This window comes from Squalius cephalus, assembly GCF_949319135.1.
Source record: "Squalius cephalus genome assembly, contig: scaffold_102, whole genome shotgun sequence".
Lineage (NCBI taxonomy): Eukaryota > Metazoa > Chordata > Actinopteri > Cypriniformes > Leuciscidae > Squalius > Squalius cephalus.
Window position 1 is genome coordinate 21,397 of NW_027645848.1, and position 26,784 is coordinate 48,180.

The window sequence follows — 26,784 nt, forward strand, 5'->3', positions numbered from 1 at the left end:
GCGATCATCCACGGCATGAGATGAACTGGACCGTCTCTTTTAAAGGGACTCTCATGCTAAAGGAGGTCCTTCAAAACATGTGTATTGATCATCTGATTAATGATTCAACCATGAAGGCACTGCAGTTCAAAAACATGTGCTAAATTAGATCTACTAAAGCCTTAAAAATACATTTGCGACACAAAGTACAGTAGTCTGGCATGCAGTAAAAGTCAAGTCACCTTTATTTATATAGCGCTTTTTACAATACAGTTTGTTTCAAAGCAGCTTTACAATGATAACAGGAAAATAATGCAGTATAAATAATGCAAACAATAATGTTTGTTTTGGCTGTACAGCAGAAAATAGCGTCACAGTCCAGTTTAAGTAAGTTCAGTGATGGTTCATTTTTGTTGTAAAAAAGTTATTAATTTAGGTAATTTATCCGATGCCAAACCGATGGACTAGTCTGGGTTTGGCGGTTGCCAGGAGAACGCTACTCAACTAAATGCATTGTGCCAAGTGTAAAGTTTGGTGGAGGGGGGATAATTGTGCGGGGTTGTTTTTCAGGGGTTGGGATTGGCTGCTTAGTTCCAGTGAAAGGAACTCTTAATGCTTCAGCATACCCCAAAGCATTTTGGACAATTTCATGCTCCTAACTTTGTGTGGAGGAACATGACTGGCCCGCACAGAGTCCTGACCTCATCCCGATAGAACACATTTGGGATGAAATAGAGCGGAGACTGCGAGCCAGGCCTTCTCGTCCAACATCAGTGCCTGACCTCACAAATGCGCTTCTAGAAGAATGGTCAAAAATTCCCATAAACACACTCCTAAACCTTGTGGAAAGCCTTCCCAGAAGAGTTGAAGCTGCAAAGGGTGGGCCAACTCCATATTAAACCCTACGGATTAAGAATGGGATATCATTAAAGTTCATGTGCATGTAAAGGCAGACGTCCCAAAACTTTTGGCAATATAGTGTATCTTCTGAACAAACTATACACAGAAAAAAACAGGCAACTGACCTGTGTCCTGAAACCAATCAACACTGAAATCAAGGGTCAACAATCCACTGTGAGAGAGTTACAGTAAATGTTTGTTTATATTTGCAAATCCCTCGACCCCTTCCTAATATGGTGTCTGAAAATATTTTAGCATTAAAATAAGTCAAATCTTTTAGATGAGCAATTAAACAATACATATATTTACTTGAGATCCTACACCATGATGAAGATTTACCATGTTTGTTTTTCTGCCTGTTGTTTGTAACATTGTAGACTTTCCGATATATTATTGTGAGTTCTTTTGGTTTTTAGGAATAATAGTATGTCTCGTACTTGGCTGTGATGGGATGAGTGAAGTTTCTGACTTCTCAATGACTTTGGTTAAAGTGATTTGTCATTGATATTTGTTTGTTTTTCAAAAATGTGGTTGTTGTTGGTTGATCCAGTTCAATTAATAATGACAATTAATGAGGACAAAATAAATATTCTACAGCTTGAGGACATACAATGGATATAAATTGCCATCTTAACAAGCTAAAAGCTTATAACTTGATTATAGAATTCTTCATAATTACTATAACTGTAACTCTTTTCTTACCAATTTCAAGACATTTCTTAACATTCTGTAACTCTAAACTTGAAACAATATCTCACTTGTTTTTTGAATGAGATTATGCAAAGAAGTATCTTGGCTTATTTTCTCATCTTAAAACAAACATATTTTTTATTTTTGAAACAACAAATGTACGGTTTTTGATTTGGGATTTGGGGACTTAAAGATTAGGATTTAGATTTGGCAAAATAAGGGATATCCATTCACGTATATACGATATCCAGAGACACATTATTTATTATAAATGATTCATAAAAACGATAAATTAATAATTAGGCTCGGCGTGAAGATCAGACTCGGCAGGGCTGGCGTGGAGCGCAGGCTCGGCAGAGACCTCGACGGAAAGAGACTCTGGAATGGTGGTTTTGGCAGGACAAGACCCCTATCGGCCGATCTTCTTGGCCCTCCGTGCTGACATGAGTGGTGAGTCCATCACGCTGGACATTAATCTAGAACGTCCAGAGACCGATCCGGTGATAGGCCTGATGGGTGGCATGACGTGAAGATTCTCAGGCTTAGAGTTTGCGGGGTTCTTCCTCCGCAAGGCCCACAGTAAATGACGAACCGCTCAAGGAAAGGGCCAAGTCAATATACTGTTCAAGAGTCCCGTTAGGGTCATGCAATGGCATACGGTAGTTGAGTGACTCAGATAGTCCTCCGCGAAAAAATATCATTAGACATACCTCATCCATGTAAGTCAGAGGAGCAAGCTCCAAAAAGTCCATTACATAATTCTCGATGGGTCGATCTCCCTGACGGAGACGGAAAATTTGTGCTGCTGGATTCATCGATGGGTCTGGGTCTTACTTGGCTGCTGGATCTGTGTTGGCGTAGTTTTCTGTCACAAACTGCTCGGAGACCAGAAAGTTTAGATCCAAATGCAGCTTTAATCAGAAGGGGACAATCCATACACGTAAACAAATGAACAGGCAACAGGTTCAAGTCCAGGTAGGCAGTCCAAACAAACAAACACACAAGGCAGGGGACAAGGCAAACGGGTAATCCAGAGGCAGGCAGAGAGTCCAAGAAACCCAAATACAGGGAACCGAAGAAATGCTCAGAGAAGCAGTGCAACACATACAAAACTACGCCGTGATTGAATGTGAAAACCAGGCTTATAAGAGGTGAGCTAAACAAGGTAATGACAAACAGGTGAATGTGATCAGTGAAGATGAGTCCGAGCAGTGAGTATGGGAAATGTAGTTGTGAGGGAAAATGACAATCTGAAATGGAGTGCCCTCTGGTGGTTCTCGAGGGCACTCCAGCTGATGACCGTTACAGAGTGGACTGTTTATTGTAGTCTGCTTTTTGGTTTATTGGTGAGTGTTTCTACTGTTTTCTCTTTTTAAAATTGTGCAATTTGCTTGATTTATGAAATGTCCTGTTCAATGCCTTACTGTTTGTATTCATATGCTTTTATCTGGCACAATGTATAAAGGCAATAGACACTTAAATCTTATTCCTGGATTCTCTTTGTATGTTTGTTTAAAATGGGGTCATAAAGAACATTTTCATGAATGGTCTACAAATAATCTTATAAAGTGACATGAAGAACTGTTATAGGCTCTTTTAAGAACTTATGAGGCGGGTTCTTGCAGTACCAAAAAAGGCTTTTTATGTCACATAAACAAGGTTATTCAAGAAACCTTTCAGGTTCTTTTCACTGTGAAAACCGCTTTTTTTGTCACTTATTTTTAAGGGTGTACACATACCTGTCAAGTTTTGGATTTGAAAATAAGGGAAATTTTCCGGCGCCCACCGCGAGCAGTAACATTTTACATTTACATTTTATTTTCATTCCACATATTCTTTTCATTTCATATTGCTTTTCTTTTACAGTTTTTCTTTTCATTTCACATAACTTTTCTTTACTCTTTTAGTCAGTTATTGTATAAATTTGTTGCAGACTTTGCATTCGCGGTATTTACATGAGGGTTTTGTGATTTTGGCAGGAGTGCCTTACGTCTTTTTTTTTTTTTTTTTTTTTTTTTTTTAACGAACTTTATTATGAACAATGCACAGGACAATAGGTACAGAGAACACTACAAATACTGTGCGTGCCTTCCGTCTCTGTAGTAGCGTCCATCATCCGTCCCTGTTTTTTCTTTCTTTCTGTTTTTTCCCGCGTTGTCACCATAGGGTTGTCACTCATCATCTGACCTCACACACTGACCTCGCGACAACTGCCAGCTACAGTACCTGTAGTAGGCTACTGCAGGTGGCAGTTATCGCGAGGCTACTGACAGACTCAGATTAGGAATGTTTTTTTGTTTTTTTTTTACTCCGCCCGGGCCCGGGGTAGCCTATTATTATTTTTTAATAACGCAGGTTAAAAACCGGGAGATTTACGGGAAAATACTAATACGGGAGGACGGCGGGAAAGAAGGGTAAAATACGGGACTTTCCCGGCCAAAGCGGGATACTTGACAGGTATACAGTGTCTCAGAACAAGATTTTTAAAAAAGCAGAGCCGAGATGAGATGAGAAAAAATAAATAAAAAATCACAAGATATAATAGTAATAACCTCGTCTGATTCTGAAATGTTGCCATAGCATGTAGCTACTACACATTCAACAGTTCAACCAGCTCACCAGAAATTGTTTTCAACACTTTTATTAATCATATGCATTGTGAATTGATAAGTCATGATCTCAAGAGACGTAGCCAAAAGCTGATTAGGATTTGGGGGTTTGTTCAAATTTGGGATGATGGATTGGAAATAATTTTGTCCAGGATAAAGAATAAACATTAACATTAGAGAGTTCCAACATCTTTATCCAAGCTGAACTATAAGGTGACGCTCTTCAGCTTCATCCACAGTGGAAGAAGTACTCGGCCTCTGACTGATCACCTGAAGGAAAAGGAAGATGTTCACATTCGTACAACAATGGAAACCTGTACATGGATTAAATCTGAATAAACAATGTGCATCACTTGATCAAAGCATTCAACACTGGCATATTAAATCTTACTTGTTTGGTAGTAATCGTACACTTTAATCACAGCTGGCTTGAGATTCTTCACTTGAAGAACGTCTCGGGTTACGTATGTAACCCTCGTTCCCTGAGTAGGGAACGAGACGCTGCATCGATACTCGATACTTTGGGGAATGCCTTCGGCATGAAGCGTCTGAAGTCAACTATGGAACTATTCCAATCTTGATTGGTGCAACGTCACCCGTGACGTCGCATGTGACGGTGATCCGGAAGCTACAAAAGGGTCACAGGAACCAGGAAATGTTAGCTTCTAATTGGTCAAAGCAAGTCGTTCTCAGGGGCGCGAAAAGTGTGGCCGAGGGATGCAGCGTCTCGTTCCCTACTCAGGGAACGAGGGTTACATACGTAACCCGAGACGTTCCCTTTCGTAAAGGGAACTCCCGCTGCATCGATACTCGATACTTTGGGGAACGAATACCCACGCCGCCACACTGAGAGAAAAAACGCCCTGGTATAAAGCATCTGGTACACTCACGGACGATAGAATGAGTAGAGGGCAGATCCAAACTAGCTTGTCATAAGATTTGGTGCAAGAAGGGGAGGTCTGGAGCCGGAGGCTCGACTGACCTCATGGCTGGGAGCCCCAGACAGTAGAAAATATTAGATGAGAGGTGAAGGCAGAAGCGCACCTTGTACTTCATATATGAGTGGTTTTAGATAACCAACTGTACTCTTAATAAAGGGAATAGCTCCTAACCCTTGATGCGTAACTAGATGGACTGACTCCTCTCAGCCTGAGTCCTAATTTAGGAACCTCAAAGGCTACGACCTTGACCATCCGACACATGCGATGGAGGATGGAATACCTGAAGAATCTTAACATTGCCTACAAGTACCTCAGTACCGGGCAAAAATAACGTTGAGTGGCTCCCACGCTAGCAAGTAAGAGGGGGCAGCACCACCACTCTTCCAGGGAGTAAGACGAGCAGGAAGCAGACTCAATAGATTCTCCTATATATACTTATATATCTCAAATATATATTTGTATACCTCACCCACAGGACATGATGGGTGCCAGGGATAACCCATCAGCCTGATGCCAATAGGCTGGATGACAGGATTCATCCTCCAATCTACAGGAACATGGAGTTTCAGTGGGAACGTCCTTTCGAGAACACCCTTAGAGGCTTGCGGAGGGCACTGAGGCCGCCACAGAGGCCCTAAGCATGAACAGGAGATCCCGTTAGAGAGCGGGATGGAACACCAGTACTGAAGCCAGTGGGCAGTAATAAACTGGGTTCAATGCCCTCCCTAACTTAATTGTTTAGTTCCTAGTAGAGTGGGGTTCTAGTATGGATGTCCTGACCACCTCGGTGGAAAGGGCAACCTAATTATGGGTGGGACCCCCTCAGGGGCCAGACCCATAGTCTCCATAACTCTGGTCGGGGATGAAATAATATACCATCAGCCTGAGACAGAAGATCTCTCCTAATAGGAATTTTCCATGGAGGACTCTCCAAGAGACTAATAAGGTCCGAAAACCAAATTTGGGCCGGCCAGTACGGAGCTACAAGGAGTAGTCTCACTCCGTACCTCCTGACCCTTTCTAGAACCCCAGGGAGCAGAGCGATCGGGGGAAAAGCATACAGATGTGACCTCAGCCACATCTGTACCGTGGCATCCAAGCCCAAAGGAGCTGGATGTGAGAGAGAGTACCAGAGCGGGCAATGAGAGTTCTCATGAGAAGCGAACAGGTCAACCTCCGCCCGGCCAAACTCTCTCCATATAAGCTCAACCACTTCAGGGTGGAGCCACCATTCCCCGGGCCTCGGCCCCTGCCTCGACAGGATGTCTGCTCCCATATTTTCAACCCCAGGAATATAAATAGATCTGACAGAGAGAAATTTGTCCTGGGACCAAAGAAGAATTTGATGCGCCAATCTACAAAGAGGGCGAGATCTCAAACCTCCTTGGCGGTTGATATAAGAGACCACCGACATATTGTCTGTCCTAACAAGAACATGATGGCCTCTGAGGTCTACAAGGAAGTGCCTCAGGGCAAAAAATACAGCCAACATCTCCAAGCGATTAATATACAATGTGAGATGATGGTCTTTCCAAGTACCTCGGGTGTAACGGCCCTCCATAACCGCACCCCAGCCCGTGAGGGACGCATCCATGGTCAGAGTTTTTCTCTCACATGGTGCTCCCAAAACCGGGCCCTGAGACAGGAACCATGGTTTCTTCCATACGACAAGAGAACGAAGGCATCTGCGCGTAACTCTGATCGTACGAAAAGGGTTTCCCAGAGGAGAAAATCCCTTGTTCCTGAGCCACCACTGCAAGGCCCTCATATGGAGCAGACCAAAGGGTACTACCGTGGAAGCTGCAGCCATAAGACCCAAAACTCTTTGAAAGTGTTTGACAGTGATAGCCTGGCCTAACCTAATACTCTTCATTGTGTTTAAGATAGTATTCATACAAGCAGGAGACAATTGTGCCCGCATTGTGACTAAGTCCCACTCTACTCCCAGGGACGTAGTCCTCTGAAGAGGAGTTAAGGAACCTTTCTTGACATTGAGTCTCAACCCCACGCACCTCAGATGGCGCAAAACAACATCTCGATGTTGAATTGCTAGTTCTTTTTGACTGAGCCAAAATGAGCCAGTCATCTATAAGATACGGACCCCCTGAAGTCTCAATGGAGCAAGGGCCGTGTCCATACATTTAGTGAAGGTGCGAGGGGATAAGGCTAGGCCGACTGGAAGAGTCCAGAACTGATGCGCTTTCCCCCCCAAAAGCGGATCTCGGAAACTTCCTGTGATGGGGTTAGAAGGGAAAGAGGAGTTAAGGAGCTTGTGGATCTATCAAGACAGACCAGTCCTCGGAGCTGGTCTGACTGACAGTCGGTAACTTGAATCTGAACCCCCTCGGAGGTTGATCCAGTACCCTGAGATCCAAAATAAGGCCTAACTCCCCCCCCTCATAGGAACTATGAAGTGCCAGCTGTAGAACCCGGGCTCCCGTAACCAAGGAAGAGCCCACTTTGAGGTTTCCTGTGTTAAGAGGGACTAGACTTCCTGTTCCAAAAACCGACCCTGCTCGGGGCTGGCCGACATGTGAACCACCCTTAGTAGATAATATTTGTATATTAGCTCCACCATAAGCAGGACCCCCTAGGCTATATTTTGAAGACCCCTCGGGGTGTCTAAATATGCCATTATGGGGACCAGTCCCTCGAGACTGGCCTCGGCTATAAATTTCCAAATGGCTTTGGTGACCTGAAGCAGCTAACTGGCAGGAACTAACCGAAATATGCTCTCTACAGACCTCCTGAGAGGCGGCGAACTCGACAGTGCCGCAACGTCTTCGGGCAGATACTGCGATTTGTGTTCGCTGGAAGCCGATGTGTCCCGAAGCGCCATCGGCGGCGGGAAGCAAACATCGATTTCCTAAGGGCTGCATAAGGGGGCGAGACTCCTGTACTCGCTCTCCTGGGGGAACGCCCATAAGGGTCTGCGTGTTACGACAAGACCTCTTAGTTGAAGCCCTCTTAGCCCGAGAGACAGTCCTCAGACCTGTCTTCGGTATGGAGAGCTTCGTGCGAGAATGTTTCTTCTGGCCCCAAGCCTTATACGGGGGGGCACGAGAGGAAACTTTCTCAAAATATGAGGAGCTGGCGGCTGTCCCGTGAGGCTGCCCCCTGGCAGCAACCCCATGAGACCTGGACTGACAACTGGGGATAGCTGATTGTCGCTCTGCCTCCTGAAGCCTCTCGACAACGGTTCTTGCCGCGTCGCCAAAGAGGCCAGAAGGTGAAAGGGGAGCATCGAGAAGGAAAGCCCTGTCTTTCTTCCCGCTCCACAAGCGAATAAGCCATAAATGTCTCTCTGAGACGACTAGTGCTGCCATAGACCGGCCAATAGCACGGGCCGTCTCTTTAATACTACGGAGAGATAAGTCAGATACTCTACGATATTCAGTAATATAGAGTGAGACCTCCCAGTTATCATCCACCTGCTTGAGGAGGTCAGCCAGGTATGCCTGTAATAACCCCATCGTGTGTGGGCATGCACCAGCTCGACCACCGCCATATATGCTTTCCCTAACAAATTCGATGTACGAGATTTGGAGGGAAGTGTCTGAGCTATCAGGGGTGACGCAATGTCGGGGAGAAAATATTTCGCAAAATATTCCTCAACCCGAGCCATCACCTAATAACCATTTTCATTAGATTCCCTAATGGATGAGTAAATATATACATGGGGGAAAATAATTGAGATGAAAATGGATTTTTCCACGATCTTGATACCTCAGTATGGAGATCAGTGAAAAAGGGAAGGCTCTGACACGAAGATTGTGACTGGGTCTGCAGGAAGCGCTCATTCATTTTATTTTTCTTAGTCGCTTCCTGCTTATTATATGGCCATTTAACATTTAATTTAACCACTGCCCTGATTACAACCTCCAGCAACTCCTCACTAACGGGAATATGGGGTGGCGAATCCCCCTATCCACGTGATTCAGTGTTAATAGATAATATCTAACTCCTCGGAGCCAGATAAATCAAACGCTGTGTCTTTAACACGGTCGGAAGAAGCCGCAGCGCGGGCTTCCGAACCGTGCGCGAGACCAGTGGAGCTGGTTAATAAACACTGAGAAAGGGTCGCAACCGTCTCAGTATCATATGCCAGCCCCACGTGTGAATCACATGCATACAAGCGCCGCGCTGCCTCAACAGACGCGGGACCTGATGCACTGGAAACGCGAGCCTGATCTAATTGATCGAACAAGCTCAAACGGGAGCGGAGCTTTTTCATTGAAAACAGTTTGCACAGACAGCGCCCTCGAGCACCGCCCGTGCATGCTCCACTCCCAGACAAACTACACAAAGCGTGTGTGTGTCATCCTCGCTTAAATAACGTGGGCAAGGGGACGCACACTGCCTGAATAGCTTATCTTTTTTCGCCATAAATAATACTCCTTTTCACGGGACAAACAACACCAAATAGAACAGACAAGATGACATAGAGCGCTTGCTGAAGACCAGAAGCTAACATTTCCTGGTTCCTGTGACCCTTTTGTAGCTTCCGGATCACCGTCACATGCGACGTCACGGGTGACGTTGCACCAATCAAGATTGGAATAGTTCCATAGTTGACTTCAGACGCTTCATGCCGAAGGCATTCCCCAAAGTATCGAGTATCGATGCAGCGGGAGTTCCCTTTACGAAAGGGAACCTGTTTCGTTTGTATCTGGTAATTCACTGGAATATTTTGTGTGATCTACAGGAGGAAACAAACTCATCAGTCATGGACATTATGGATAAAACGTTTATGAATCAACATAAGACATAAGATCATATGAATGTTGCTGTTTTCTCTAGCCTGGTAATACCAAACTCTGCTACTTCGCTTTGCTTCGTAGACAGAGTCTGGAAAGGCATAATAGAGAAGTGTTTTCTCTCTCGCGGGAGGGTGCTTGTCTGAAGTTTAAAATCATTGGTTACCCGTAAGCCAATCACATAACGTTTGGTTATGGCGTGTGTTATGCGCATGCTCAGCCGCATCTAACTTCCACTGTAAACACATGTACGATGCGAAAACAAAACCATCGAGCGAAATACCGGAGTGAACATGGCTGTGAACGACTTTAGCAGATTATGTGAAGTAAATCTACGCATCCACGGTACAATCAGCGTCTACGTCACGGCTCTCAGCCCGCCCTCTGTTCGTTGATTGGCCGGCTGTTTTCAGGCCGGAGGAAAACGGAAAGCTATGACGCTGTCTCAGACTGAGTACAGAAGCGAAATGAAATTGAGCGGAAGTATGAAGTCTGACGTAGTCAGGCTATGTTTTCTCACCTCCTTCAAATATACAATGACACGATCATCTTTAGAATCGACCCGTTCCACAGGTTTTCTGTACGTCCCGGAAGAAGTTTTAAGCTGTGGGGAAAAAAGTGCAGATTAATTTCTAAAAAGAGAAACTCTAGAAATGTGTACACATTTTGTGATGAATCACTCAAACGCACCATTGATGTATCAGCTGTGAATCCAGATAAGAGTTTAATATCCACAATGACCATGTTAGTCCTTTCCTGTAGACCATCATATCTGGAAAACAGCAAATGACAAGATTCTTAAATGCCTCATATAAATGTACAAATAAGAGAGAACAAAAGCCAGTATAATTACCAAGACACATGCAGAGTTTTAATCACTCAAATCACTCATAATGTGTCAAAAAATAGAAATGTATCTCAAGTCAGTGTGTAGTGTTTTAACTACTGAGATACACCGTTTCAGTTTATATTGCTTTTGTGTTTATTAAGATGTTAAAAAATATTCAGAAAATATTTATTTGTTAGTTAATCTTAAGTCATAATCATGTTCTAGTCTTTTGACTTAAAGTCCCCCTGTGGTGAAAATCAAGCTTTTAATGTTGTTAATATGTGTATGTGGCAGAGCCGATCCTGACCTCCCTGGGGCCCTAAGCAAAATTCTGTTAAGGGGCCCTCCTACCTGACCCATTAGCCATTTGCCATTGTCACACAGTCACACCTGACACCCCAGTGCTCCCACTACAATCTTCCCTCCGTTAACTAGTAATTCCTTTTAATGAACTAGGAATTCCTGATATCAGAAATAGACATTGTTACTAGAAAAAGTACATTCTTAATATCAAGAATTCACATTTTAAATTGTACAAATTTAATTATTGATATCAAAAATGCATCCTGTGAATGAATAAAAGCTAAAATGACTTGCCATAGCTGTGTTTTAAATAATGAAAGCAATACTTGATACTTGATGGTTATTATTTACTGAGGGATGTGCATCCATATTGACCAGTATGTCCAGCCAATCAACATTTTAAATGCAATATAGCTTATAAATCAATAGTCAATATCAATGCTTTCCATCTTGTTTTATTGCTGAGTTGTAACTAAACTGACTTGGAGACTACAATCATTGTCTTGTTTTAAAAGTATGTGCACCTATAATAAGGAGTGCATATACAGTATAATGAACGCATGTGTTAAAGGGATACTTCAGGATTTAGCATTAAGCTTTGTATCAGTAGAAAACCTGTAGTATTTTCGAATTACCATGCTTTCCCCCCTCATATCCCCCTGAGATGAGAGATTTATGTATTTTTTGTCTGGAAAAAATCCTCCGATGACGCAAAAATCGTCATTTTGCGTCATCTGAGGATTTTTTGGCCAGAGGCTAAAGACTACAGCCAGTAGAAGGAGCTGTCCCGCACGTGTTCAACCCGCCCATAGAGGGTGGGATCTCACTCACAGAATATACAAGCAGTGTCAGCCATCTTTATTTGGAAGCTAAGCTATCAAGTTCTTATTCTGTGGAGAAAGCTGAGTAGTAGGTTACCATACATCCTCTTTTTCCCGGACATGTCCGGCCGTCGAGATCGTCCAAAATGTCCGTTTTTGCTTTCTACAGTCGCCATTCATTGTTTACATGCACACCTTTTGTTTCAATCTAACTGAATTCATTCCGACTGGTGAATCTGAATGTAGTGTTTACATGAACGCTAAACAAGTGATCGGTTGATGTGCGTTTTACCATTGCTAAGAAAATACCCGCTCCTCCGTGAGAGATACGAGACCAGTGCGTCTCACAGGCGCTCATCAGTAATCACGCCACCGGCCTCGCGCCATTCTCCCGCGCCACTCAGTCTCGTCCAGCTCGCCACAGTAAACATAAAGAATGGCGACTGTAGAACGCAAAAGCCGAATCCCAGACATTTTGTGCGATCTCAAAAACCCGGGCAGACTCGTCACGGAGACTCACTTGTAGCTTAGCTTTGTTGTTTACAACTGCTCTGTAACCAGTAGGCGTGGCTTGGGGGTGGCCTCGTAGAGCAGCGAAGCAAGTGCATTCTGGGAGTTGTTGTCTTTCATCCACATGAGCCAAAAATACATTTTCTGTTTTTTCTCATTCTAGAAGGCTCCAAATTAAAAAATAATTTCACATTTCTACTACATAAATGACCCAATTTAAATACACATTTATCTTTCCAGAGGTGAAGTATCCCTTTAACATGCAATGGTTTGCAATGGTGTATGCAACGGTGTTTGACGCGCTTTGACACGAGGGGGAGGAGGGGCCTTGAGTAATTTGCGGGGCCCTACGCAACTTGCGTATTGTGCGTATAGGGCTGATCGGCTCTGGTATGTGGTGTTTTTAATATGCTTTAAGACAAACCATGTGTAAATTCACAAGTCAACACCATTTCTGAGTATTTTCTCCTTAAAACTGCAGTGAACCAAAGACTGTCTCAAAAACACGGTTTGAAATCGCTGGTGTTTCTGACGTCACAAACTACCTTGTAACCAATCAGATCAACGTGTGATCGTCAACCAGTGGATCTCTGAGCTACTGTGAGTGAGTGGAGGCGGGGCTCATTTACATATTCATAGAACCGTGTATACTCAATGAGGCAAGGGTGTAGAGTTACATTCAAGCCGTTTTAAGGCATGAAGAATTTAAAGATGAGTTGTATTATTACAATTATTGACAATTATTGACTACAGGGGGACTTTAAATACAAATTCTCTTACTTGACAGTGAAGTTCAAAATGAAATTTTGTCCAAATGTTTTGCAATCTCCCTCAATCTTAGCATCAATGCTCAATGTTTTAGCTTCAGTTGGAGTGGGAATGTTGTAGAACTGAGCCATCTGAGAGAGTCAACACAAAGAAAAACACATTCATAAATCATCTCACAGCAGAATAACCACCCTGACAGCAACATAAAGTCAACTCAGATCCGGCCCACATCTGATACGCGATGAATCCAAATGTACCAGATGTGGCCCGGATCTGGGCCGACACTATGTTGCTGGTCTGGGCATAAAATGCCAAGAGAGAAAGTGAGTGTGAGTAAATGAAGCTGAACACACTACAGACCTGCACAGACACACAGGTTGAGCCCTTCACTTCAATGTTGTATGTGGCTGGAAGTTTCTGCAGCTGCTTCTCCTGGTACAGTAACTTGTTGTCCTGATTGACATTAAAGTGGAGAGTGTCTCCTGCTGACCGTACCGTCACTGTGCTGGAGCCGTCAGAGCTGAACACTTTGGTGGCGTACAAAGACAGAGCCTGAAGAGCCACCACTGTGTCCTGGGAAATAAATGTGTTCAGTAATGCCACTTTTACTCATTCACACCAGCAATAATGAGTTTGGTTGGAGAGGTTTGAGTAACCTGTGTGGAGGAGAATCCTCCATAAGCATTCTGCTGTTTGACAAGCCAGCTAACAATCCTGTTAGCATAGCCCAGATCAGCTGTAGTGACTGAATCTGCAGTGAGAACAGCAAGCAGCACATATGAGCTGATCTCCACTGCCAGAGCATCAGACTCATCAGCAGAGCCAGACTGAGACCAGTGGAGAGAAGAGCCTTAAGGACAAAAGACACACGCGTGACTCAAGGAGCATGATTAAAACAAAAAGGTAACACTTTAGAAAACTGTTCCATCATTAATGAATAACTACACAAGAACAAATGAGTAACACACTATTAACATTCTAGTTACTATTATTATTATATCTGTGGAATACTTGATTCTGATTGGTCAATAGCACATCCAGTGGTGTGTTATTGCTTGATAACAACCACTGAAAACACAGGCTCAATGGGCTTTCTTCATGGAAGTTTTGCTTTTGGTGAGCTAATAAAATATTAAAACTCAGTCGAATCAATATTTTGTGTACGGTTATTTAATTATGCCAAATTATTGATTTGAGATGATTATAATTAATTAAAATTAATTATTTATGTGGTGAAATGCTGTATAATAAGTGGTATGACTGTATACCGTATCTTTTAAATGTCTGTCTAGTTTGAACTTGTTGCGCTAGCAATAGCTCTCACCGCGGAACCTTTGCGTTTAAAGAGATAAAATTTTGAATCAGATCAATATTTCATGTCGAATTATTTACTTATGTGGCAAGTAGTCGTGTAATAAGTGGCATAATGCACATCCAGCTGGTTGTTATCTCAGAATAAACCCCTTCTGGCTCTACTACTACTACTTTTTTATAACTCACACAGAACAACAAAGAACTACTGTATACAGGTTCATAATTAATGTTAATAATCCATAATGTATAATATAAGATAATGGTAATTCCCTAGTAATGACTCAAGTGTTACTATATCCTTCTAAAGGAACTACTAATAATCTGGATCAGTATTCTAAACTGAAGATCATGGGAACACACTAGTAATGACTGGAATGTAGTTACAAGAATGTTAATAGTGTGTAACTCATTTGTTAATTCGTAGTTATTCATTAATGATGGAACAGTTTTCTAAAGTGTTACTAAAAACAATAGTACGGTCATAAAAGACAACAGAAAGTCATCAGAAACAAACCTCTTACCATCTGAAATAGCAACATCTTCCAGTTTCTTGAAAAGCTGCTGTCGAGTGTCCGTGTCTCTAGCCAGACTGAAAGTGTAGGCGAGCAGGGCAGTGGTGTAAGTGTTTTTGACATCCTCAATGACGGACCTCAAGCATGACAAACCTTTACTGACGACAGGATCCTGTGACAAAAAACACAGAGGAATAGACGCTGTGAGTGTCATTTTTCTGAGTTTTTACCATGTTTCCTACAGATGAACTTACTGTGACTGGAGTATCCAGTTCAAGCAATGATGCAGTAATGTAGGCAGTCATGGTCACATCATCATTCACCCCACCCTAGAATTTATTAGAAATAAAGGATAAATAAATTAACACACTCAAACCACTGAAGGAAAGTTTATCTAGACAAACTGTGATGTTGGCTTGAGAAAGTCTGAATAAAGACGATAGATAGAGAGATAGATAGAAGATGACAGACCTTCATTCTGTTGTTGAACAGTGTTCCCTGTTGGATAAAACAGCCGTCTGAATCCCGTCTGCTTATTAACCAATTCTTTGCACTCTGAATAATGTTTGGATCAATAAATATGTATTTCTGTGCTTTGCCAAAGGACCTCAGCACAAAGGCAGTCAACCTGATGGTGTAGAAGATATAATTAAATGATATAGATAAATAATAATTTTAAATGTGTTTACTGGGTTTATTTTTGTAGATTACCTTGATATTATTTCTGTTTAACAATAGTAATAGTGAAAATATATTTACCATGTATTCCCATCACCATAACCAAATGTGCTGTATGATCCATCCAAATGCTTGTAGTTCATTTGTCTCTGGTATCCTGTTTAGTGTGATAATGGTTAACACTTCAACAGTTTGTTTGAGTGTTGAATAATGTATAATTTGGTATCAAACCGTCTCAGTATTTTCTTGACATGATTTTGTCTCTCACCGCTCTGCAGGAAGCCTGTGGCTCTCTCTCGGATGGCCGAGGTGAGCTGCTCCGTGTTCTCCAGATACTCCAGAATGTAAATATTGGGAGAAAGAACAGCCATGTTTTGCTCTCCACAGCCGTACGGCATCCGTAATAATCCATGAAGGTTCCTCAGTGCACGACCCAATATGTCGCCTGTAAACCATACACAAATGACACTCTTTATAAGTCTAAAGCCAATCTCCTCATTTCTGCTCATGTTTGGAAATGTTACCAATGACTGAAAAAGAGGATCTGGCTGATCCCTCTATCACATCTTTAGGAAGAGTCAGAGCCACTTCCTCTGAGAGACTGTCACCTATGAACGAGACAGACAGAAACACATCAGTGATCAGCAAAGTAACGCTATAAACATTTTAATACCACCTGTGAAGTCCCAATAATAATAATATAATCACAAACAGGAATTATTGTGATTCAAGCACTTTGGAAAAAAGGGAGAAAATAGCCACAATTTCAAAATTTGGCACAGCTGAACAACTAAACTACAGTTGTCATGAAAGGCTGACAAATTTCAGCTTTCTCAATTAAAATGTCCGATACATATGAGTATATTTTGGCTCCCTCTATTGGTCCTCAAATTTGGTGTGTCCTCAAAATGTCCTCTATGCAATGTGTACTTATTTTCATGAAGTTGGAGTTTGTGTTTAGAAGACAAAGAGGGTTGCAGCATTATCAGCGCTTGTACACCAAAACATCTGAAATATCTGCAGACTAACCCTTTGGACACAGTAACCAGCTGTGAGTCTCTGTCTTTTCAGTTCCTTCCGCCTGCAGCAGAAATCAATCACATCAACACATCATACATAAGCAGCATTAAGATCATGAGTAGTAGTATATATGCTATGGCATGTGTCAAAATGATTGATGGCTTCCGGTTGTCATTGCCCTTCCGGTTGACCTTCCGGCTTGTATTGTTATGGATTGACCTATTGACCCTCCCTATCCGTCGATCATGTGGTTTTGACAGTTAGTTTTGACCTACTGACCCTGCCTATCCGTCGATCATGAGTTTTTGACAGGTTGGTCTTCCGGTGTCTTTCCGGCATATGTTGTTATGGTTTGCCCTATTGTCCTTGCTAGTCTTTGATCATGTGGTTCTGACAGAAAGTTTGCCCTATTTGTGTGTGTGTGTGTGTGTGTGCGCGCGTACGTGTGTCTGTGACAGGTTCCGGTAAATTAGCGTGCCGTCATCTTTCTGAATTTATTTCAAAACATAATCGTAAAAGTTTAAATATGATCTTTTAAAATTAAAAGACTGTTTAAATCAAATCTTTAAAGTTTGAATACATTCATATCTTCTATTTATCTTCTAAGAAGACTTATGTATTATTTTTACTAAACAGCGTCTGTTCAAAAACGTTAGATTGTTGAAAAACTGTGCTTGGGCATCTTAGATCTTTTGTCCATACAACATGTTGTCAAAGTTTTGTTGTTGTGTTGTTTTTAAGAAATCCGAGGACTCCACATTGCTCTTATTTAGACTAAGTTGTATCATTTGGAAAATCACTGACACGGCATAAGTAAAGTTGGTCTTGAGCGAATATTTAATTTTACTCGTCTTAATTCAAAGTATAAGTATAAGATCGTATAAGATCATTTTTACTTGCATCTCCCGAACTATCCTTAATCAGTGTGGAAACACACAGGGTGAAACCCTTTTCTGAGAATATCGGTTATCTACTCAAAATATATGTAGAAGTGTAAATCGGTGTTTAAAATCTGTCTGGTGGCCGCATGAATAGACTTTGGGGAGAGCTGATGATACTATCTATAGCAGGAAGCATGCCCTTTGACCTCCTCGATTGTGGAGGCTTTTTTTTTTTTTTTTTTTTTTTTTTTTTTAAAGACGCAACTACAAGTTAGTTCTCCCAAAAGAATTTCTCCCATCTAGTGGTTCTCCCATCTACTCGCTTTTTCAAATGCGTGTTGCAACTGCGGTAGCCGTAATGTGTCAAGAAGCTATGACAACATGGCTTCCAATAGCGCTTCATTGAGTTTAACGATACTTGTTCTACTGTTATTGTCATGATCAAGGATGATGGAAGCAAGATGCAAGAAACTCAGATTTTAATGTAATTGAAGCACAAAAATAATCTTCAAACATACAAACAAACAGTCCAGCACACACAGCAACTGGCAACGCAGGGACTAGATGGTCAGTGCAGAAGAAGTGATGAAATGTCCGGTTGAAGAAGTGATCCAGGTGATTTCGTGAGCGGTGAAACAATGAACAGGCAGGAACACGAAACAGGAACACCAACACGTAACGCGGGATCTCAGACACGGACATCAAACAACGATCTGACAATGAGAGGAGATAAGGAGTGAGTATATATATGGATCGCGAATGAGTTGCAGCTGTGTGATGGTGATGAGATGATGTGAATCAGCTGGAGCGCTGATAACTGAGCGCGAGTGGAAACGCCCACTCGCGCACACCCACACACATGTAAACAACAGTGACACGAGACAAGAAGGACACAGTGAATTTACCAACCGTGACAGTTATGGCAGCTATATAATGATTTACACAACCAAGCAATGAAAAAAGCTTGTAATTTAGACCATACCTTTGACTTACCTGTCAAGAAGAAATCAGGCAACTTCCCTTTCAAAGTCTTTCTCCTTCATTAGCTCTTTCCACATGGGGAAAAGCTATTCCGATATTTATTTACATACCGATAAATTAAATTTTAGCTTTTAGGCGATGAGGATTCCTTCTCCCGTGGCTCGGCATAAGTATGATCCTGCATTATAATGTACTGTGCAGTGCAGCCTTTCAAATGTGCCGGGGCAGCATCATTGCCTCCCATATGGTATAGCGGTTAGGATTCCTGGTTTTCATCCAGGCTGCCCCGGGTTCGACTCCCGGTATGGGAAGACAATTTTTTTTTACATTGTCAACAAAATTCAAGTTATTCAATAATCCAGTTATCCATAGTCTCTGAGGCCTACACGAACTGCAGAAACAAGTAGAAGATACGTAAAAACTCATAAATGCTGTTTCAGTACTGAATCATTTTCACAAATACAATTATATAGAATTCAGAAAATTTCACTATGGAATATTTACTTTATCTATCATAATTTCAATTTAGTACATCATCATTTAAACTTTTCATCTCATAATTATGACGCATAGTCATAATTGTAATTTCAACTTTTTACTTAATTATTATTATTACTTTTTTCTTAAAAAAAATTAATTATTATTTAATTCAGAATTACAATTTTTGTCAATTACGCCTTTTTAATGTAATACTTAAAGGCCATCTTTCAATTTAATTTTATAACTTAATTTATACAGAATCTTGTATGAAAATGTCAATTCAAAAAGACATACATAAGAATACATATGTTTTATAAGACCCACGGGCAGAAATTAAGAAAAAAGTGTACCTATTCTAAGCTAGGCTTCAAAAAAACGCCCTTTTCCAGAGAACGCGTCATATGACGTAAGGACAGGCAAACAAAGGCGGGGGCGCTGCCCTGGACCCTGGTTCTCAGTGTGGGTTTACGTAGTCTGAGAGGTGGTAATAGAAAAGAGAGCTTGTCGTTATCGTTATTATATAGTACGTTTGAGTTGTCACAATGGTGAATTCTTGTGTTTGTTTTGGATGCAACAACTCCAACTTGTCTGGCCATCGGGTCCACCGATTTCCAAACAAGAAACACAAAGATTTCCGTGCTTGGATACGTTTCGTCCAGGCAAAGAGAAGCCATTTCGCTGCCTCCTCGGTGACAAGACACACGGTGGTATGCGAAAAACACTTCACACCGGACAACTACAACCAAGGAGATCTTATGGAATTTCGCATGGGATTTCGACGAAGAGAGTGGGTTAGGCTGGCAAATGGAGCTGTCCCATCGGTGCATGCAAGTCCACCAGCAAAATCTGGCGGGAGTGAAGAGTCCGTTAGCACTAGCAGAGAATCTGCGCGCCGAAAACGGGAGCTTTGCACAGTAAGTCTTATAATACTTTATACAAATTGTTGCATCGAAATGTAGCTCTGCATGTAATTTCTGCAAATGTATTTTTCTTGATGTTATAATGGATTAGTCTTGGCATGACTTAGTTTGAGAAGTTAACGTTAGCACCATGAAGGCACGAAAGCCCGCCTAGCTGTTAACGTTAGCTTACTCCTGTTACACCCCGTGAGGCTGCACATGAGCCTCCTGACACTTATTTTATTGAACTAATAAGACAGGCTTCCAGACTGCGACCATTTTCTGAGAATGTGGGAGTCAAAATTTTATGTGGTCGCATTTGTGCGAGTGCATGCAGGTTCATGTAACGTTAGCCTACTACTCGGTTAAATTCACGCATAAATTTTCCTGCATTGAACTTGGTTTAGCGCCCGCCAAAGTGAATTTTTGTCCCGCCAAAGCTTTATTTGATCGGTGAGTAATAGATGAACTGCTGCGCTTGGCTTGTGACAGTGTGCATGTTTCGAGCAGAGAGAGAGAGAGCCCCTGTCACGCGCGCGCACTCTGTAAACAAGACTTCACCGTCTCCAAAACGAAAAACAAAACAAAAGAGAGAGAGTGCGCGCGCGCGCGCGACCGGGGCTCTCTCTCTGTGAAGCTGGTATCAACAGGGCACATGCGAGGGAATGCAGCTCGGGACAACTTTGAAAAGATTTTGAAAAGATTAGCAGTCTTTTAAATAATGCATGAATGGGGTATTTTCATGAAAGGACTACATTTTTTTAAAGTTTAAAGTTGTGATTTTGTTTTCAGATTTTGGGAGAGAGTGCTGCCAGCAAAGATGGGGCGGGTGCAACTGCCACTTCAGATCCTGAAGATGATGTAGATGGAGACATCTCTACAACGGACCCTGAGCCAGTAGTGGTCCATCGTGGATCACAGTGCAACATAAGATGTTTACATCGTTCATTAGGTAGTTAGCTTATATCTAGCATTCACCATACATGCCATATACAATCACAAATAAGGATTACATGTCAAAATTTTTCATGATCTCCATGGTTACTATTTTGTAATTTACACTTTTCAGACAGTAAACATTAAAAATTATGAACTTCATAATGTTAGAAAAATATATTTTGTACTGGGATGCATTAGATTAGTGCATGTGTTGTTGCCAATGAATGTACAATGGTGAACAATTATTAAGATGAATCTCTTTCATCTAAGCTGTTCAGGTAAAGCCTCAGATGGTGGATGTGGGGACTCAAACCGAAAGGTTTGAGCATCGCAGATCAACTCCACTGGCCAGTCCTGAACAAAGTGATGATGAATGGTCATTTTCTGATATCATCAACCATTCTGGTGATATGTCATGGAGTCCCGGGGAGGAGATGTTGAGCGAGTCCTCTGAGGAGGAACCAGAAGAGCTGGAATCTCTCAGTGACCCAAAGTAAAAACCTTTTTATTAATGGAAAATGTCTGATTGTGTATCAAAAAATGTCATAGTCAGAATTAATGTGTTTTTTCCTTTTCTTGTTTTCAGTGCTGTTGACAAGTTCATTGTTTGCCAGAGGCAGTTGCTGTCTTTGTTCACGGTTTGTCCTGCATGCTGTGGGGAAACCCAGGGACACATAATGCACCCGGAAGGAACCTTCATAAAAGTCAAGCAGGTAATGTCTTATTTGTCAACTGTCTGTGAGGAGCTGAATTATAGTCTGTGAATGTACAGTATGTATATTCATTATTTGTGTCTTAACTATACAGGTATTTCACTGCCTCATCTTAAAGCTGCTTGAGTCTTGAATCTTCTCTCATCTTTCAGGCCTGCGGAACTTGTGGTTATGAGCGTTACTGGCAAAACCAAGAGAAGGTGCATCGAAACATGCCTGCCTGCAACCTTTTACTCAGCGGTGCCATCCACTTCTCAGGTTGCATGGCTACTCAGACAATCAGGATGCTGAAGCTGTTTGGACTGCAGTGCATAAGTCCCGGCACTTTTTTCCGCCATCAGCGCTATTACACTATCCCTACCATCGTGCAGGCCTGGAGGAATGAGCAGAAGGGGATCATCAGGGAGTTGAAGGAGACTGGGGGTGGATTGATCCTGTCTGGTGACTGCAGGTAGAATGGTCAAGCTCACGTCACTGATGTAGAACAGGTCAGTGTGTTTTTGCATTAACCTCTAAATGTAACTGTTTTTGACGTTCTTAGATCAGATTCTCCTGGACACTGTGCCAAATATGGTAGCTACTCCTTGATTGAGGATCGAATTAACAAAGTTTTGGATGTTCAACTTGTCCAAGTAAGTTGATGTCACATAAAAATCTTGCGTCTGATTTAGTTACTGATATTACTGTTACTGTTAATAATCCGTTGGTTTTACAGAGCTCAGAAGTCCCAAGCAGCTCTTGGTGTGAGCTAGAGGGTCTAAAGCGGAGTATGCAGTTCCTGATGGACCAAGACATGCAAGTGTCTGCTCTGATAACAGACAGAAATCGGCAGGTAATGATGCTAGGAGAGATCTAAAGCTGAAGCATATTGACATGCACAGTATCACTCAAAATAAGTTCTAAATTCTATAAAATCAATTTGTGTCTTATTTGTTTTAGGTGGCCAAGTGGGTACGTGAGAAAATGTGTTCAGAAGGAACAAGGCATTTCTTTGATGTCTGGCATATTGGGAAAAGTATGTATTGTGATGTTGGTAGTTCTATATAATAGACTTGTTTTTTGTAGTTAAATTCACTTTCCTAATAATTAGTTTGCTCTGCTCTGTTTGTCTGCTCTGGAACAGGCGTACAGAAAGCACTGGATGCTGCTGCAAAAGAGAGGGACTGTGAGGATCTGAAGCTGTGGAGGCCAGCCATTATCAACCATCTGTACTGGACCGCAGCTTCCACTCCTACAGGAGATCCAGATGAGATGCAGGCAAAATGGCAGAGTATGATAAATCATGTACAGGACATACATGAACACAGCACTCCTGCATTTACCAGCTGCGCACATCCACCGTTGGAAGGAGAGGCAAGAAACAAGGAGTGGCTGGAACCAGGTACAACATAGTAGCCTATGTTAAAAGATGTCAAATGTTTAGTTTGTCAAGTTTAGTTTGGTTTTATCAATACGTAACCCCATGTGTACTAATAATTACTTGTGTTATGAAATGCGACAGACTATATGACATAATATGTTTTATTTAGGATCACCAGCAGCCACTAAACTGGAGAGTGTAGCTGCCAGGAAAGCACTGGTAAAGGATATTCGACAATTGTCACCTCAGCATCAGACATTCTCCCTGGAGGCCTACCATTCCCTCATTCTGCACTTTGCGCCCAAACACACTGGCTTTTCTTTTCTTGGGATGTACAGCAGGTAGTGTTATCACTCAAAAGTATCAATACTAATAAAATTAGGCATTTATTTTCAGTTTCAGGATATTGCAATACTTTTGTAGCAGGATGATGACAGAATGAATATGGCTAAAAACTAATGCAGTCTTGTATAGCAGACCAAAATGTTATTGATTGATAACTGCATTACATATTATTTGCAACAAAAAAAAAATTGCAAAGATGAGTCATTGTCTTAGACCCATTTGAACTGAAAACATTAATGTCATGTATTTCTGTTGCATTTCACTGCATTGGGTTAGCTTTGGAGACATAATGTTCTATCTACTTATCTCCTACAGACTTCTCTTGGCGGCCCTACATTACAATAGTAATGGCAACAGAGATGTAGCTCGAACCAGTGAGGGTGAGGCACGCTACGCCGTTCGCTACCCACGGTTTCGGAAAGGTGGCTGGGTAGTCCACCCCATCAAGGAGAAACCATCTTACGGTTAGTAGATTCACTTAGTTTTTCAATATCTTTTTTATGTGGGTCAACCATGTTACTAAATGTGTTCTAAACATTTCTCTCCTCAAGGATACGCAACAAATCTTATGGTCTCTCTGGTAGAGGAATACTCAAAGTCACCACAGGCCCTACAAGAAAGCAGTGCTGTCTTGTCCTCTGCTGCCCCGCCCCCCCTCACCACTTCCCTCCAGAAGGTTGCCAAGGATGAGGCAGTCAGCCTCCATCTCGCACAACACTCACGCTTTAACATCTAATAAAAGATCAATTTTACCAGTTGAGTTTGTTTCACTATGGATTTATTAATCATCTTCCAAGCGGGGCCACTGGAAACCTTTGTATGTTTGTCCCTCCTCTGCAAACTGCCTCCTTATTGCTGACACAACACACGAAGGTATGGCTTTCCTAATGTCCCTGCCTAGTATTCCGTACGCCCAGCGGACAACCTGCCTGTATGCTGTGTATCGGAACTGCCTGTGGTGGAGATTGGGACATAATTACATTTTGATCATACCATGGTTTCATAATAAACAATTCCAATGGTAAATATTGCATGTCCTGTTGGCTGATATTCTACTGTACTACACAACACCAAAATTGTTTTTATAGTAAGTATATGGAAACCACTGAGTTTAAAAACCTGCTTAACAGGATTTACTATTTTGGTGTAGAAAAGCTGGTTCTTTAAATTGCAGTGTGAAATAATTTTTGCTCAAAACATACTCTGGTCTGCTGGCTTGGAGAGGGCCATGCTCCTGTCTGAAGTTCATGTATGCTATCTGCAGCACAAAAGGATTCAGACAGGATGCTTCAAACCCTGGATGGAGTGTGAGGCAGGTAATGTCTTCTGGGGGATCTAGGGTTTGGACAAGGGTCCAATAGGCGTCGACCTCCCTACAGCACACACTCTCCACTGCTGATGGCATAGCCTCACATCTACCACACAAGCACCTGTTAAACAAAATGCGCTAAGATAAACTCACTCTCCTTCCCTCCTTGTAGCTCTAGTGGTTGGTGTAAGACCTTGTAAGAAACGACATGTAGACTACCTACTTACTTCCTAAAGCTTATGTAAATATGCACAGTAAAAAGACGACCCCCCCACACACACACACACACACATTTATGCACAGTATAGGCTGTCAATTAGATGCATTTATCTGCATGCCTTACACCCAGTATCCCTCCACGTGACAATAAAATATCCTTGTAACAATGACTATATTTACATGAACAGCATATTCCCGTCCTAACCGGAACACTAACTGCTTTCATACATGTACTCCGCAGTACATGCGAGCTCATTTACATAATGTCCGTCGGAAATACTAGGAGGGGAATAGTATAACAGCCGGCTAAGTTCGGAATTCCAGCTGGCCGGTTATGTTGTTCAGATATACGGCCCAAACGCTTGACATCTGCAGAAGCAGAACATGCGGACACCTAGGTCTGAAAGCAGCTACTGATTAAAAAAATCAGCTAGCAATTTCTACAAAATGTCACGATAAACTATGTTGTGCAGAAATGCACAGCTTTTCCATCCCTGTCCAGACTAGCTGACCGTCACAGATGTAAGCTAACGTTATAGCCTACAGCATTCATTAGAATCTGGGATCTAAACTCAACATTTTAAGACACATGTTGCATATGGTGACAATCTACATGGATGCTTGAAAAACAACAAAGTCGACAGCAATATTGCAAAATATGATTTATTAAAGATGCAATGTGATAAACATGGAGACAACGTTAGCCACAATTAGCTATAGCCTGTGGTCACTCACCAAGACACCTGCCCAATTCTCCACCGATTCTCCTCACACCACAACTCTATCTCTCTCCTCTGTCCATTTACCCTTCCCCTTAACTCTGCCTGACCCCTCTCTTGCCTAGGTGGCTCATAATTATACGGCAATGGCCCATCGTAAGAGTTTACATTAACCCCTACTGCAACCTCTTCACTGTCTGACTCCATTACGAAGAGATGAGATTTACCGGCCGTTGCGTCACTTCCGATCAGAGCGTTTTTGACAGCGGAAGTAATTTTACTCACACTTTCTTTTTAAAAACTTTTTTCATGCACATTTATGATTAATTTCTTCACGCAAATCGAGTTCCTACACTATTTATCTACACGTTCATTCACAGGGATCTTCAACTTGAAAGATGGACTTTAAAACGTTTTTAAGGCATAATTTGGTTGTTGACTATAGTAGTGTTGATGATGAAACATGTTGAGTTAGGCTAGCGCTTTTTGTCCCTCTCTGGTATTATAGTGTTTCAAGATGGCGGAACGACAGATCATTGGCAGAGGTCATTTTACACCCATGAGGACATATTTTATGAATACAGACAATGATTTTAGCTAATAAAATAAAAAATTTTCAACGAGCGAATCTACACATGAGAGGCCTTCAGAAGTCATAACTTCAGGGGTCAACGGCTTAGGCCCATTGGTTTAGGTATTTGTAAAAATCAAATACTGTATTACACTTTTCAAAGTTACAATAAAAAGACCTGTTGTGTTCTGACACAAGGCCATTAACTTGTTTTTATAAATGTATTTTGCTTATTTCTACAAATATCGACCTGAAAAATGAAAATCAGAAAAAAAAACGAAAAAAAACGATGTTTTAAAATACCATGATAATGTTTAGTTTAGATGTTGATGACTAAGCTTCTGGCATATAGTGCAACCACGCAACAAGAAATCTAATATTGGTGTAATCTTTGCGAGGTCTCACTCACGACGCACAACTTTGTAAATAAAATAAAATAAAATATTATGTAAGTCATTGTACTGTAATTTAACCATATTGTATTGATTAATATTATGGCTTCATGTTGATTTAAAGTTTTTAATTGTTATTAACTAATACCTTTATCTTTTAACATCTGGCACAAAATGAAAGAGATGTATTATTTAAAAAAAAAAAAAAAGGAATGTTCACAATCACTATGTGTCAAAAACAGTATGTGTGTAAATAGTTGTGCAAAGTTCCACACCCTATGGACTAACTTTAAAAAACAAAACAAAAATACACATAAATAAATATATATAACATACACAAATCAT

General features: G+C 41.6%; 2 protein-coding genes across 2 annotated transcripts in view; one reads left to right on the forward strand and one right to left on the reverse strand.

The window, feature by feature from the left end:
- Positions 1–4,353: 4,353 nt before the first annotated feature.
- The window catches only part of LOC307154109 (alpha-2-macroglobulin-like), a 45,443-nt gene continuing 23,012 nt past the window's right edge, over positions 4,354–26,784 (reverse strand). The window contains exons 21-35 of the mRNA XM_079898882.1: positions 16,641–16,692; positions 16,136–16,219; positions 15,880–16,056; positions 15,693–15,768; positions 15,405–15,561; positions 15,188–15,262; positions 14,943–15,105; positions 13,764–13,957; positions 13,468–13,680; positions 13,120–13,238; positions 10,567–10,648; positions 10,397–10,480; positions 9,764–9,818; positions 4,570–4,620; positions 4,354–4,448 (exon numbers count right to left, since the gene is read on the reverse strand). Coding sequence (XP_079755008.1) covers positions 4,408–4,448; positions 4,570–4,620; positions 9,764–9,818; positions 10,397–10,480; positions 10,567–10,648; positions 13,120–13,238; positions 13,468–13,680; positions 13,764–13,957; positions 14,943–15,105; positions 15,188–15,262; positions 15,405–15,561; positions 15,693–15,768; positions 15,880–16,056; positions 16,136–16,219; positions 16,641–16,692 — 1,623 coding nt within the window. The 3' untranslated portion in view covers positions 4,354–4,407. The remainder of the gene's footprint in view (positions 4,449–4,569; positions 4,621–9,763; positions 9,819–10,396; positions 10,481–10,566; positions 10,649–13,119; positions 13,239–13,467; positions 13,681–13,763; positions 13,958–14,942; positions 15,106–15,187; positions 15,263–15,404; positions 15,562–15,692; positions 15,769–15,879; positions 16,057–16,135; positions 16,220–16,640; positions 16,693–26,784) is intronic.
- On the forward strand, positions 20,480–24,252 carry LOC307154108 (uncharacterized protein). Its single transcript, XM_079898881.1, has 11 exons — positions 20,480–20,824; positions 21,082–21,304; positions 21,398–21,524; positions 21,677–21,975; positions 22,066–22,156; positions 22,240–22,356; positions 22,464–22,539; positions 22,648–22,905; positions 23,054–23,225; positions 23,545–23,693; positions 23,781–24,252. The coding sequence occupies exons 2-11, from the start codon at positions 21,102–21,104 to the stop codon at positions 23,963–23,965; spliced, it is 1,677 nt and encodes a 558-aa protein (XP_079755007.1). The 5' UTR covers positions 20,480–20,824; positions 21,082–21,101; the 3' UTR covers positions 23,966–24,252.

Coding starts and splice junctions, on each gene's coding strand:
- LOC307154108 (XM_079898881.1), top strand. CDS start 21,102: ATGGTGGATGTGGGGACTCAAACCGAAAGGTTTGAGCATCGCAGATCA. Junction 22,357..22,463: donor TAACAGACAGAAATCGGCAG/GTAATGATGCTA, acceptor TATTTGTTTTAG/GTGGCCAAGTGGGTACGTGA. Junction 23,694..23,780: donor CAAGGAGAAACCATCTTACG/GTTAGTAGATTC, acceptor TCTCTCCTCAAG/GATACGCAACAAATCTTATG.